General features: G+C 35.6%; 3 protein-coding genes across 3 annotated transcripts; 2 read left to right on the forward strand and 1 right to left on the reverse strand.

Annotated features, from left to right (window-relative positions):
* The first annotated feature begins 625 nt into the window (after window positions 1-625).
* On the forward strand, window positions 626-3,712 carry LOC116015255 (tetratricopeptide repeat protein 4 homolog). Its single transcript, XM_031255284.1, has 8 exons — window positions 626-831; window positions 897-1,109; window positions 1,521-1,712; window positions 1,798-1,998; window positions 2,137-2,217; window positions 2,815-2,953; window positions 3,190-3,279; window positions 3,369-3,712. Exons 1-8 carry the CDS (start codon window positions 727-729, stop codon window positions 3,434-3,436), a joined length of 1,089 nt encoding a protein of 362 aa, XP_031111144.1. The 5' UTR covers window positions 626-726; the 3' UTR covers window positions 3,437-3,712.
* Window positions 3,713-3,934: 222 nt separating this feature from the next.
* LOC116017212 (ammonium transporter 1 member 1-like) lies at window positions 3,935-5,974 on the forward strand. The gene has a single exon (XM_031257749.1). It carries the CDS (start codon window positions 4,436-4,438, stop codon window positions 5,930-5,932), a length of 1,497 nt encoding a protein of 498 aa, XP_031113609.1. The 5' UTR covers window positions 3,935-4,435; the 3' UTR covers window positions 5,933-5,974.
* Window positions 5,975-10,159: 4,185 nt separating this feature from the next.
* LOC116017073 lies at window positions 10,160-10,928 on the reverse strand. Its single transcript, XM_031257592.1, has 2 exons — window positions 10,677-10,928; window positions 10,160-10,584 (listed from the first exon to the last, which is right to left on the reverse strand). The coding sequence occupies exons 1-2, from the start codon at window positions 10,778-10,780 to the stop codon at window positions 10,359-10,361; spliced, it is 330 nt and encodes a 109-aa protein (XP_031113452.1). The 5' UTR covers window positions 10,781-10,928; the 3' UTR covers window positions 10,160-10,358.
* Window positions 10,929-14,580: the final 3,652 nt, after the last annotated feature.

Raw genomic sequence — 14,580 nt, forward strand, 5'->3', positions numbered from 1 at the left:
AGGCTCAAACCCACTCCCATCATTCATGTGGGAGTGTTAATCGGGACACCGAGTGCCACTAGACCACAAAGTCTTTGGCAAAATGATTAATTTATGTTTGAATAAATCCAGTTTTATGATGACTCGTGGCAAGTTTCGATGTTTCAATATACAAGAAATGACTAATTTATGTTTGAATAAATCCAATTTTATGTTGACTCGTGGCAAGTTTCGATGCCCAATCAGACGATGGGGTAGACCAATTCAGAATTTATAAATTTTTTTAAATTATTAAGACAATAAAATATTTTAAATTTGTTTAAATTATTAAGACAATAAAATATTCTATAAGTAAAAGTGGTCTATTGTTGTTCTATATTTTCGAGATTCAATCATGTGACATTCTCACAAGGCCACAAGAGAGACATAAAAGTGTCATCTGACCAAATCAACTATAAACAAATTAGTGTGCCGGATATCGACAATGAGTGTTTTTTTTTTTTTTCATTAAAAAAGTACAATTAGTGGCCCATATCTAGAGTTTAACGGAAGTACGCCAATTGAACTCGAGTCAAAAGCCCATTTCCAAACTTTACTTCCAGAAAGTTCGGCCCATTTTCGTTGTCGTCTTCGCAGTCTCTGTGTCACAAAGCTCGATTTCAACTTCTCCGTATTAGCAAAGCTTTTGTGGTCGGCTCGCGCGCGCTTTCTTGCATAAGCAGCAGGCAGCAGGCAGCAGGAGGAGTTATGGCGTTATGGATGGAAGCAGGTTCAGAGCCAAAGACGGATACTGAAACTGCCGACCTTGATGCCATAGCTGCTCTCAAAGAGTCCACTGCCATCGAACTTAAGGTAATCTTTCTTCCCTGAAAGAAATAATACTTCTCCGACATTTTGACACCCTAATTGTCTTTCAGGAAAAGGGGAATGAGTATGTGAAGAAGGGGAAGAAGTATTATTCTGGTGCGATTGATTGCTACACCAGGGCAATCAATCAAAAGGCTTTGAGCGATGCCGAGCAATCTATTCTTCACTCCAATCGAGCTCATGTTAATCTATTCTTGGGGAATAATAGACGAGCTCTGCAGGATGCTGAGGAGGCAATCAAACTTAACCCAGCAAACGTTAAGGTTGTAATATGGATTCTGCTGTTTGCCATACAATTAGTTTGTCCATTTTCGTGCCCGCACGAGCAGCTTAGTTTGTTCCTGAGGATAGATTGTGAGCCATTGGATCGAACTCCTGCCTCCTGGCGGGCAACTCAGTTGGTTCCTAGTGGATCCTAAGCCATAGGATCGAGCTTTGGAAGCGGTAGTGTGGGAGTTACACTCAATGTAGTTCCTTGTGGGCACCAGAAACTAGTCCTCTCACCTAATTGACCACTGAGTTACCATGATTTATCCTCCCTTGTCTTGTAGGCCGGGGTGTGGGGCAGGGCCAGGGGCGAGGGAATTTTGCCGGGGTAGTTTGTCAATTGTCTTTACTTGTTTTTCCCCTCTGCGGTGCTCTTCCTGATTATTGATGCATATTCCATTGTTTAGGCATTTTACAGAGCAGCCAAAGCATCAGTGTCACTGAATTTGTTGGTTGAAGCAAAATCATACTGTGAAAAGGGGCTTGAGCAATCCTCTTCTAATGATGATTTGAAGAAGCTGGCCAAGCAAATTGATACTCTCAAGTATGAACAAGAACGCCGGGAAGCTGAAATTTCTAAAGCCATTGCAGCTGCTAAGGTCTACAATTCTCACTCTTTGGAATGGGGGAAACAGTGTATTCCTCAAGCAAGAATCTCTTAGCTTGTTTTGTGAATCTATGCAGGGTCTCATCTCTGCATTTGAGGATAGAAACTTGAAGATTGGGAAGGCAATGTATCGAGAGCTTACTGGATTGAAAAAGCCAATACTAGACAAAAATAATATTCTTCACTGGCCTGTTGTTCTTCTGTATCCAGAGGTTATGTCTAGTGACTTCATTGAGGATTTCTGCGAGACAGACATGTTTTTAGCTCATCTTGACATGATATCCTTTTTGCTTAATTCTCTGTTTGTTGTTGTTTTAATTTTTGAATGTATATTAATTTGGTATGCAGACCGTTTTCATGTGACTGAACCTTATTATGTATCTGTAATAGATTCTTGTAATCCTTAGCCTTGAAACATGTTTTCAGAAGATTGTCCTCCTTTGACATGGGATGAAGGAAATGCTTATACTCGTGATGCTCTTGAGCTGTACTGTAAGGTATGCTATTGCTTGTTCTATTTCTACCTTTGGTTTTGGAATATGGGTTTTGAAATACTGAAACAAACAGTCTGCACTGTGCTTCAAATAATATTATCAGAACTTGAGAATAATTATTAAAAAAAAAAAAAAAAACTACTCCGTAGAACATACCGTCTATATATCTCATTCTAAGGAAAACGTTTCCAGATATTACTATAGTATTTAGCAAATCTCTTTGTGGATGGCAGTAATCTTCATTGAGCTTCAGAGCTGGATAATTTCTTTCTCTTTTAGCTAGTCAAGAATTTTGTTCTACTCTCTGAACTTACTTAAAAATGAAACCTTTGATAAAATTAAATTAGATTTATTGCTTTCGTTTACTTTATTTATGAGCTGTGTGCATATTGAAATCTTGCTACAAATAATTGATAACTTTTGTTGGCTGCTTGGTTTTTTGTTTGTTTGTTTTTTTTTTTTTTTTTTCTTAAAGACTATGTATTGGGCTTGTCTGATAGTCAAGGTCACGAGTTTTCCTTTTATCTCCTACTCGAAGCTTTTATCTCTTTGGAGCTGGTTCTGCTTTTGTTTCTTAACGCCATACATGCTATCTGTCAGGCTGGTTCTGAAGTCCCTTTATCCAAGAAAGAACTTCTTCGTTATCTACTAGAGGGAACATCTGCTTCTCATTTGGAAAGTTTCGATGATGACGATATAAATGCTGCTCAAGAATCAACTAGCTGTAGTACTTCACTTGGTATGTATTTCTGAATTCTCATGTTCCAAGAGAGAAGTTCTCCTTCATCACCCTACCTCAGAACATTTCAGTCGAAAAATATTATGTTGCCCATAATGCGATCAAGGCCCAGAACCTAGGCTATTTGATTTTAGACATTAGCATATGGAGAAGGCCAAATATTTATCCTTTGATTGTTGTTATCAAATGCTGCTTGTGCTGTTTACTTTGTATCTGATTCTCGGCATTCTTCCCAGGCAATAGCCCCAAGTGGGTGAAAGTTGATGAGAGGAGGACACTTCACGATGTACTAAAAGAACCAAATCTTGTAATCCCCGGAGTTCCTGGTATTCACAACTCCCCCCACTTTAAAGATTATAACTTGATCCTCTCTTTTTCTTCTTGTTATTCATCTATTTTCTAATGTTTGTTGCAGTGTTTTTTGTTGTTTCAAGGAAGTCCAGCTTCTATAAAACCTTCAAATCGGGAAATTGGTCTTTCTAACAGGTTGCATGACCAAATTCGGTTTGTTCAATTGGTAGAATTTCACAGTGTGATCAATATCCTCCCAAACGCATTTCATGCCACCTAGTTAAATCCTTAATCCACTGTATATTAGCTACTATAGTGACACCAAAATCTTTAAGTTAGACCAGTGAGATTGCTTAATCTTGGCATTTGAACTATCCTTTTTCATGGAAGTGTTGCAAGTTAGCCATTCAACAATTTTGACTCTTGTTAAAATGCTACAAGATTCACTAATAACTTGTGAACTCTTAACTTTGTGGTTATTAAGTCAATAACTTGATTAACTTGCTGGTTTTAGGGCTGTAATAGACTTAAATTAAGGTCAATAGGTTGTTCCCATTATAAATTAAATTTGTAATATTGTGATTACTAAGTCAACTCTGAACAATTTGGCTGAGGTTGCCTTTAAGTTTTGCCTTTTAGAGGGAGTGGATGCATTTAGGATAAAATTTGAGTAATTCAAAATAAAGTTTAGAGTCTGTTTTGGTGACAATGCGGGGATTCAGCGAGAGACGGTATTTTTTTTTTACTCATTCACTTTAAGGTGAGGATAGATGCAACTTTTGGGCTTTGGGTTCAGGGTTCAGACCTTTATAATATGATGATATATGGAGACCCATAATTCAAATAGAATCGAGAGAAAATACAAAATAGGGGTATTGCCTTAACAATAATTATATCATGTACTCGGATTCACTTGCAAAGTAGATCAATGCCTATTTATATAATGAACATTCAGATGTAAATTGTGAACATTCATTATTTAATATAATAATTTGCCTTGCCCCTAACACACTAGCTCCAATCTGTTTAAATTCTTGAATCGTTCAGAATCTGGTGGTGGCGAGTTGTAACTAATCCAGGAATCTCTGGTCTGTTTCATTTTTTTAGCTTTCTGGATCTCATTCTCCCCAAATATATACCACTTCCATCGTGTACATCCAATACTCACCCTCCTCATTTCTTGATTTTCCCATGGCCACTTCGACTTGCTCCGCTGTTCATCTAACCCCACTTCTCAGTGGAGCCGCCAACGCCACGGCGGCGGCTCAGTACATTTGCGATCAATTCAACGGCGTGGAAGACAAATTCGGCGACGCTGGCCACGCCGTCGACACCACCTTCCTCCTCTTCTCCGCCTACCTAGTCTTCGCCATGCAGCTCGGCTTCGCTATGCTCTGCGCCGGCTCGGTGAGGGCGAAGAACACCATGAACATAATGCTGACCAATGTGATCGACGCCGCTGCCGGCGGCCTCTTCTACTTCCTCTTCGGCTTCGCGTTCGCCTTCGGCGGCCCGTCCAACGGCTTCATTGGTCGCCATAACTTCGGCCTCACGAGCCTCCCCTCGGAGTCGTTCGACTACGGCTACTTTCTCTACCAATGGTGCTTCGCCATCGCGGCCGCCGGGATCACCAGCGGATCAATCGCCGAGAGAACGCAGTTCACGGCGTATCTGTTATACTCGTCGTTGTTGACCGGGTTTGTTTACCCGGTCGTGGCTCACTGGTTCTGGTCCGGAGACGGGTGGGCCAGCCCGGCAAGAAGCGATGGGAAGCTTCTGTTTGGAACCGGAGTTATTGATTTTGCCGGTTCAGGGGTTGTTCATTTGACTGGTGCGATCGCCGGTCTTTGGGGAGCTGTAATTGAAGGCCCCCGGATCGGCCGGTTCGACCATTCCGGAAAACCGGTGGCGATCAGGGGCCATAATGGGGCGTTAGTGGTGTTAGGCACGTTTCTGTTATGGTTCGGTTGGTACGGGTTTAACCCCGGTTCATTCATAACCATCTTCCAAGCTTACGGAAAAAGCGGCGCATATTACGGGCAGTGGAGCGCAGTCGGGAGGACGGCGGTGACCACCACGCTCTCGGGCTGCACGGCGGCGCTAACGACGCTGTTCGGGAAAAAGGTCCTGATCGGCAACTGGAACCTAACCGACGTCTGCAACGGCCTCCTAGGCGGGTTCGCCGCCATCACGAGCGGCTGCTCGGTGGTGGATCCGTGGGCCGCCGTCGTGTGCGGCTTCGTGGCGGCGTGGGTTCTCATCGCCTGCAACAAGCTAGCCGAGAAACTCCAGTACGACGACCCCTTAGAAGCGGCACAGCTCCACGGCGGCTGCGGCGCGTGGGGGATCATATTCACCGCACTCTTCGCGAAATCCAAGTACGTGGACGAGGTGTATCCCGGCCTGCCAGGGCGGCCGCACGGGCTGATCCTCGGCGGCGGACCCAAGCTATTAGCGGCGCATGCGGTCCAGATTGTGGTGATTATTGGGTGGACGACTGTGACAATGGGTCCATTGTTTCTTTTTCTGCACAAATTAGAGCTTCTGAGGATATCGCACGATGATGAAATGGCGGGTATGGACCTCACCAGCCATGGCGGATATGCTTACAATGATGACGATTTTGAAGAGTCCAAGAGAAGAAGGGAGTTAGCCATGGTTCAGCAGCAGGAGGAGGAGGTGGTTTAGTCTGTAAATATATAAGTGCAGCGTATAGGAATAATTAAGGTAGAATTTTTTGTACTGATCAGATCAATAAATTAAACATTGTTTTGATCCAACTTAAACGTAAAAAAGACATTGAATCCCCGGGCTACTAACTTGATGTCCCTAACTTGATGTCACGACAAAAGACAATCGTGTAAAATTTTTAATCCTAGTGAAAACATATATGAATGAGATAAAGACTTAGAATGATTGGATCCTTTGTGCACAACTTGCGAGTTACCTTCGCAGTGCTCAGGATTAATCCACTCATGCTGAGATCACTTAAGTGTATATATAGAAAGAAGAAAGAAAACCAAACTTACTAACTATACTCTTTGCACTAAAGTCCTTGTGATCAAATGATATAATTGACTCTTTCTATTTTAATAGGTTGACAAAATATGTACCCTGTAAGTCTGTAACTATTTGTCTAATCACCTACTTGATAATTTAACCAGTCATGACTCATGATTGCTCAAATATTTTTTTTTTTTTGACAATCATAATTAATTTTGGATATTAACTGTTCCATAAACACTGCTGGCTTGCATCCCTTGCTGGTCCATGCTTACCAAAAGGCCTTGCCTACCTTGGGCTAAGGCCAAGGGGCAAGGGTGTCGCTTATATGAAGGTCCTCTTCGGACCTACTATGATATAGGAGATACAAGTGACTTGGTATTCGGTCCCAATCTGAGTGGTTGGCCCAAATCTGTTTGTGTTTAAAACGACAAATTGTCTTGGTCTGCAGTTGACGGTTTAAGTTGTAAAATTAACATACTAAGAGCATCCGCATCATGGATTATTCACAGTTTTAAAGAAAAAAATGGCAACTTGGAGGAGAAAAGTGCAAGAAAGAGAAGAGAGAAAATCATATTGCAAGTGAAGGGATTATTATGACATTTGGAACCCACACCAAATTTATATCACATGTGACAGTCATGCGTGGCTGTCACACTTGCGCTTAGCATGCGCGTCACAAAAAAACCTTTACTTTTTATTTTTTTAAAATCAAATTTGTGTTTTTTTTTCTTCCATTCTTATTTTCTCTTCTCTCTTCACACTTAAAAAAACTTATCAAAAAAAAAAAAAAAAAACGCTACTACTAAGGATGCTCTAACACTAACAATCACCATTATATTGATCATTAATTAGTGAAGAGCATTTTTTAAAAATTCTTTCTACCACTTTTTAGATGGATGAAAATCATAACTTCCCCATAGCTACAAATGATATTATCTTCAATATAATATATTTAGCATTCCTATCCCCTCACTTACATGCAATGTGTATATATTCTATTTCTATATTCATTTAAAATTCCTAAAGTCCGATTATATATATATATTCTTGAATTGGTGGCTACTAAAACTTATTCCCTATTTTTTTTATTTTTTTTTTAAAAAACTTATTCCCTAACGTGAAAATCGGTTTCTAAAAATCTTACACGCAACCCAACCAAAACTTTAGTATTTCATGCAAGCTATATATAGGTTGGAAAGAGTCAAATGTGTACTGTTCATCAACAAAGCCATATTTATTTTATATCTCATATATTCTGGTTTCGTTGAAACCCATAAATTTACATATCAGTGTATATTTCTATACACAAATAGTTCAACCTAATTTTAATTTTTAGATTATTTGTGACATGGCAGGATTTGAACTTTAATCCCGTCTACCATTAAAAAAAATGTTTTCAATACAATTTTTCAATCACTGAATCACGGGACAACAAAGCTATATTTTATTCATTTATCAACATAGTCATACACAAGGTTACTTATCGCTCTTCGTTATCTTATAAAATTAGTGTCAATTCTTAATAGTAGCCACCCATGAGGATCATGTGACTATACACAAACAAACCATAACCAATCATCCTTCACTTTCAAAATCTCCATTACAGTCGCAAAATCTATATATATCCCCACACTTCCACTTTATTAGATATTAAACGAAAGGCAAGTGAGGTGATATTGGTTAATATAAGCTAATTCCATAAATCGTTTGTATTTAGTAGGAATCGAATTTGGTGGCCCTATTTTAACTTACCACGGTCAAAGAAGCATAGCTATTAACTTTCTCTAAATTGGTCAATCAATTTAGCTAAGCCCCAATTTTGAAGATGGATGTGATGTGCCGATAATAACTGTTTCTATTGTACAATGTGAAATGTTTGATTACAAAATGCTAAGTGTGGTTGCGGGAACAAATATAATCAACAAAATAACAATATTATAAAAAGTGAACGACTTGCATTTGAGGTGTTTGGATCCCCTGTTTATACAAGTATGGGAGGTTTGTTATTTGTCTACAATTAATGATATTAGCGTGTGTCTAAAGTAAAATTATTTTGTCTTATTCTTACTTATTCGGGCTTTATTGATTTGAACAGCCCAAATAATCCAATATATTTGGATTTCTTTGAGTCCATTAGATTTTTCCAAATATGGTAATTTCAACAACCATTTTGATTTTTTTTATTTTTTATTTTAAATTCATAACGTTGATTGTAAATTGTAATTGAAGTATTTTAATTGATTTATTGTACATTGTTATAAATTATTTTTTTAATCATTGATGTTTATGATTTTATCAAACTATATCTTAGACCTATTAACATGCCCCATTGTTGAATATTGTATTGTGCTTTCCTGTTGTGTAGTTTTTCATTGAACTAGTTGTTTTTTTTTCCATGTTTTTATTACTTTTTAATTTTTTTATATTACTTTTTGGCCTGTTTTTTTGCAGACAAAACATGTCATAGTGCATGCTTTGTTCTAAAAGCGCTTCATGGTGGGATTATCAAAAGAACACATGTTGATGTGAGATGAATTGGTTTGACTATGTTTGTGCTAATGATTTTGCAGTTAGTGTAATAATGTAAGTAATGGATAATGTTGGGAGAAAAAAATGTGATTTTTTTTACTATACTATTGGGTGGAGTGATGACAAAAAATTTGAAATACAGAGTTATATATTTGACAATTCAAAATATGAGTTCACAATATTTAATGAACTTCTTTTATCTCGTTAAGTTAAAGTTGTAATTTAATACAAACTAATAAATTGTGATTATTTTAAATAGTAAATTTTGATTAAAAATTTACATTTTCACTGCTTATAAGTTATAACTGTAATTTAAAAAAAAAAAAAAAAAAAAAAAAAAAAAACCAAATCTACTCTACCGTTTGGTAAGTGTGGGGCCGGGCATGGATCATTTCCTTCCACCACTATTAACTAAGAGTAATCCATCAATGACTTTTTGTTGATTTTTTCAGATTTTATGGTTGATGTGGAAGAGAGAAGTGAGAAGGAAATTATATTATTGTAAATGTAAGCTTTTTTGTGAGATCCACCACAAACTAAAAATTATTCTCTTAGAGATTGCACTTGCTGCACCTAGGCACGTGTACTACACGTGGGTGTATAACACACATGATTTCTTTTTTATATAGATTTTTTCCTTCACTCATTTTTCCTTACATGACTTTTAAAAATTTGTGAAAAAAAATTTAAAAAAAAATCAACACTAAATAGGTTTGCTCCAAGTTCTTCTTGCTCATATAGTCTTCCATTAAATGATAAGATTATATGTGTTGACCAGTCAAAGGGCATTTAAAGCTGTTTTAAAAAAGAGAGATTCTCTCTCACACTCACTATGAGTTGAGTTTGACCATATTAAAAATACACATTTTTTGGGTGGTTCTTTGACTACCAAAAAGAAAACACACAATAAATGTTTTTCCTATAATAATGTTATTCTTTTTCCTACTGTACCCAATTTTGAGAATTTTAATTTATGGAAAAACACTTCACCCCAATTTGATTATACATTATGGATGAAATCCACTTTGAATCCAGAGATCGATAAACTAATTTAGATGGTTCAATTGTTCATGGAATCAAACTAAGAATTGCCATAGATAGATAACACTATCAGGAGTAGTCAAACTTAAAACCTTGTGATTACTAACAACTATCAAATCAATTGATCCAGGTTGTCCCTTAATTCTGAGGACTTTACGGCTTTATCTTGAAAACAATGTAGAAAATAATAATCACGAGTTATGCCTAAATGCATAGCGGTCAATTAGGTAAGATGTGCTCGAGAACTATTATTATCTTAATTTTAACTCATAATGTTCTTGACAGTTATCATGAATTTGGGCATGGTATTAAAAATTGAATCTACTCAATAATCAGATATAAAATGAAATAGGGGAAGTGAAATTAAGAAGGGGGAATGTAACATTAGCCTCTTACCTATTGAAAAGCCAAAGGGAAAATTAAAAACACTGCAAGTTTATGAGTTCTGTGAGATGTGAATTTCCACAAATTTACCAAAACTAAGAAAAGAAAACACGATCTGATCATCATGAAACGATGATTATTATCGTTACTAGGGCTAGGAAGAAGAAGAAGAGTCAAACTTGTAGTGTTTATCGACGGCGACGGACACGTCCCAGGTGCAACTGAGTCCTTTGGGTATAACCACCAGGTCGCCGGCGCCGAACTCCACCGTCTCCGATGATGTCGTGTTCTTCGGATAAACCTTAACTTTTCCTCTCAACAGATAGCACGTCTCCTCGGCGTCAAATTTCAGCTGATACTTCCCCGGCGAACAACCCCATCTGATTTTTTTTTCCCCCAGAAAAATAATAATTGATATTTAAGGAAATAAGAAGAAGAAAATTGTAACGTAAGAAAGAGAGAAATGGGTTACTTGGGCCAAGATTTGATTCCGAGCTCGGAAAGTTGGGCGTCTGATACGTTTTTCTGGACAGTGATTCGGAGATTTGACGATGATGAGGTGGACTCGGCGGCCATGAAAGCTAAGCTTCGAAGGAGATGGTGTATTTAATGATGTCTGCACTCTCTTCTTCCTTTACTCCGGGTGGGTATTTTATGTGAAGAAGAAGAAGAAGAAAGAGAGAGCTTTAAACCGGAAAATGAGAGAGAGAGAAAGAGAAAGAGAGAGAGAGGGAGAAACCGAAAGAAATATATATATAAGCAACTTAATTACCAAAGAGGATGGTATGTAGGTAGATAATATTTTTTTAATCTCAATTTTGTTGAACTAATTATAAAATTGTAAACTCACAACTCCACACTGTTACATTATTCAGTCGGACACTCGGACATCAAGTCAGGCGACCAACTACTATTTTAAGCCTTGGGGCAACCAATATTTTCTTATTGTGAGTGAGCGAGTCTGTCTATCTCTGTGTATATAATTCTCAATACTTCTCTTAATAATTAAATTTTACTCAAGTCCAATACGGTGTTAGTAAGAATTAAATTTGTGATTTTTTTTGTTTGAAAATTATATTTCACCCATTTGGCTGGTCACCCCTTTCAAGGCAAGTGCGGTATATTTTTGCACTAAAAAGAAATTTAAAAAAAAATGATTCTTTTTAAATTAAATTATCTTTTTTTTTTTAGCGTAACGGCACCATGGTAGCTTAGGAAAGAACCAAATCAGAATCTAAAACAATCTAAAATGAATGAAGAACAACAATTTGTAAAGCAAGAATTGAAAAAAGGGGTTAAAAGAGAAAGAATTTGTCTATTAAACCGAAGAATTCTTAAATTGTAATGTTGATTAGCTTGGGAATAAAGATTAAACTTATTCTGAAGTGGAGAGAAACTAAACACGAAAGAACACTAAAACATATTTAAAATGATAAGATATCACTCTTTTAATTAACTGCTGCAAACACTTTGCCCTAACTGAAATCTTTTCTATATGTGTGTTTGTATGCACAAAATTACGTAACATTCCTTAAAATGTTTATTTTTAAAAATATAATCAATTACTTCGATTGATTAAAAAATTATTTTTAATTCAGATCGATAAATAATGTTATGTCTTCATGTAGTAGCTGCAGATTTTTCATAAATCAAAGTGAATACTGAATATTAATTAGAGATTGATTTTGGTAGATAAAAATATATAATATCTTTGTTCTATAGGTCTTGAAGTTTGAAGGTCCAAAACCAATTTTATTAGTCTAAATAATTAAACCAAGTTCATTGTATCAAAGTCTCAAGATGTATGTAAAACAAATAATTTTAATGTATATATATATATATATATATATATATATATATATATATATAATATGATGACAAGGTCAAGATAATTAAGTTATAATTAATATTTAATATACTTACCATGTAAGTTTCTTTTCTACCTTATATATTAAATAGTAATCAAACCAAAATTGATAACGTCTTTATTTTATTTTTAATGAAGGTATATATATATATATATATATAGTACTATGAGGTCAAATAGTAATCGTTGGATTAGAATATTAGATGGTGTAAGATTGATGTAACTTTAGTTTTTTTATTGGTTGATGTGCTGGTTTTGGAAGTTGGGATTATTTGTGTCTTTTTTATTATAGTGTTTTAATTTTGGTAAAATTATTATACCATTTAATTTAGGTAGTATTAGACCTTTTAATTTAGGTAGTGGACGGTTATTATAATTCTCGGTCTCTTCCGCTTCTTATTGTCCTGGTGTCCGAGAGAAATTCCAAAGCTTATTTTCAGTGCCGTTTTGTATTCACTATATATATTAGGCTATTAATTAACCACTCAAATATTAATTTATTGAATTAAATTATTAATCTAGACAAATATGTCAAGTGCTATGTCTTTGATAGGATCCAAAACCATATATCCTACCATGCGAATTGCTAGTAAAACAAAATTTATGCTTTCGATAATATAATAATGACGCTTAAGTCAAAACTCTGGATGATATAAGATTTTGTACTATTGCCCATCTTAGACCCCCAAATGATAGAACATTCAAAGTCACATATGACTCTAACTCTATCATAAAAGGTAACTAATAAGTGAAGGTTTAATCCCAATTAAAATATCATCCCCACAATACCTTGTAGGGCCAACATTGTGTCACTTTCTTCCCGATAATTCATTCATGTTCGTGTTGTTGCATGATACATACTTTTAAAACAAAACATCTTTAAAATATTAGGTGGTTATGTAATCAACAATTTTATATTATTAACACATATAATTAATTTAAAATATTATAAACCTTATTGCTAAAGGAGTGGCGTTAAAAAATGTGTTAAAAAGATTGTCTTACCACTTGTTTTGGTTCTAACTGAACTAAAAAGGTTGTTTTGTAAATAACTGAGTAACAAAAAATGACAATAGTATAATTAAAAGTACACTTATCAACTGTTTCAAACTACTAAATTTGAAACAAGTTTAATATTTAGCTTTTAAACAAGAAAAATAGACATGTGAATTAAAACATGTTTCAATTAAACCTCTAACAATAGGAACTTAAATCCTAACTACACAACAAAATTAAAACTAGCTTATGAGTGCACGTTTGCCATAAGTTTTATATATTGGTCTAGATTCTAATCAGTAATGGATGTGGGAGCATCACCTAAAACTGCATTTTCTTTTATGTCACATTTGATTCGTAGAAAAGAATTGATGTTAAATTGAATTTAAATTCCATGGAAAATAAATTACTTAGCATATTGATTCCATGATTTGGTTGGAGAGAAAAATGTGTTTGGTGATAATTAGAATAAATATTCAAATGCTTCTAGCCAAAGACCTTGTGGTCAAGTGGCATCCGGTTTTCCGATTAATACTCCCACATGGATGATGGGAGTGAGTTTGAGCCTCAATGCCTAGGTGTGAAAAAAGAAAACAAGGAATTCATATATTTTTTTCAAATTTGGAGAATTCATTTTCCATGAAATAATTTTTCTCATCAATCAAACAAAGTATAATATGTTTTTCCTCAAATTTAAAGAGAAAATCCTCCTAGAAAAATTATTTTCATCTGAACCAAACATGCCATCAGGAAACTTGTTTTCATATGTTATGTTTTTTTTTTAAAAAAAAAGTAAAATAACAACTATTATTAAATAAATCATATGAGAAAGTAAAGAACAAATACAAATGGAGGAAACAGAGTCCCAGGAGGATACTTAGACTGAGAACCTACAACCCTGACTAGGGTGTGAGTTAGCAGGTTCACTGATTTATTAATTAAACGACAGACTAATAATTGAAAGTGGGTCATAGTGATTAAACAGTGACTAACTATGTATTTTGTGTGGGATAAGTCACGTTGTTTTTGAGTCAATGCTGCAATTACGTTTGTATAATCGGATTTCAAATTTATTGAAGTGATGTCGCGGTCTTTTAACTACAATAAGGCTAAAAACGTTACACCGGACCTAGACTATGGAAGTTATGTTTTAATTACGAAATTTATTTCAAAAACGTTATTGGATGTTTTTGTGCATTCTTTATATTAAAAAAAATGTGTTTGAAACGTAAAAACGTTGGTTTCAAAATGATTATTTTCCTCCCAAAATTTTAGTGATTATTAACTCATGAAATGATCGATTCCACCGATCCGAAGGACAGTGGATGAGGTGATAGGATTCTTCGGTCAAAGAGTTGACTAGATAGAGATATTATCTATATTGATGGTTACACGTTGGCAATTATTCCAGTTTGAAGCACAGGAATTAGTGTTTGACCAGCTTGTCCCAACCTTGAAGAAGATGCCAATTTATGACATACGGAGTATATTACAAATCACCTTTTTTATTTAA

Source organism: Ipomoea triloba, chromosome 4, assembly GCF_003576645.1.
Source record: "Ipomoea triloba cultivar NCNSP0323 chromosome 4, ASM357664v1".
NCBI classification, from domain to species: Eukaryota; Viridiplantae; Streptophyta; class Magnoliopsida; order Solanales; family Convolvulaceae; genus Ipomoea; species Ipomoea triloba.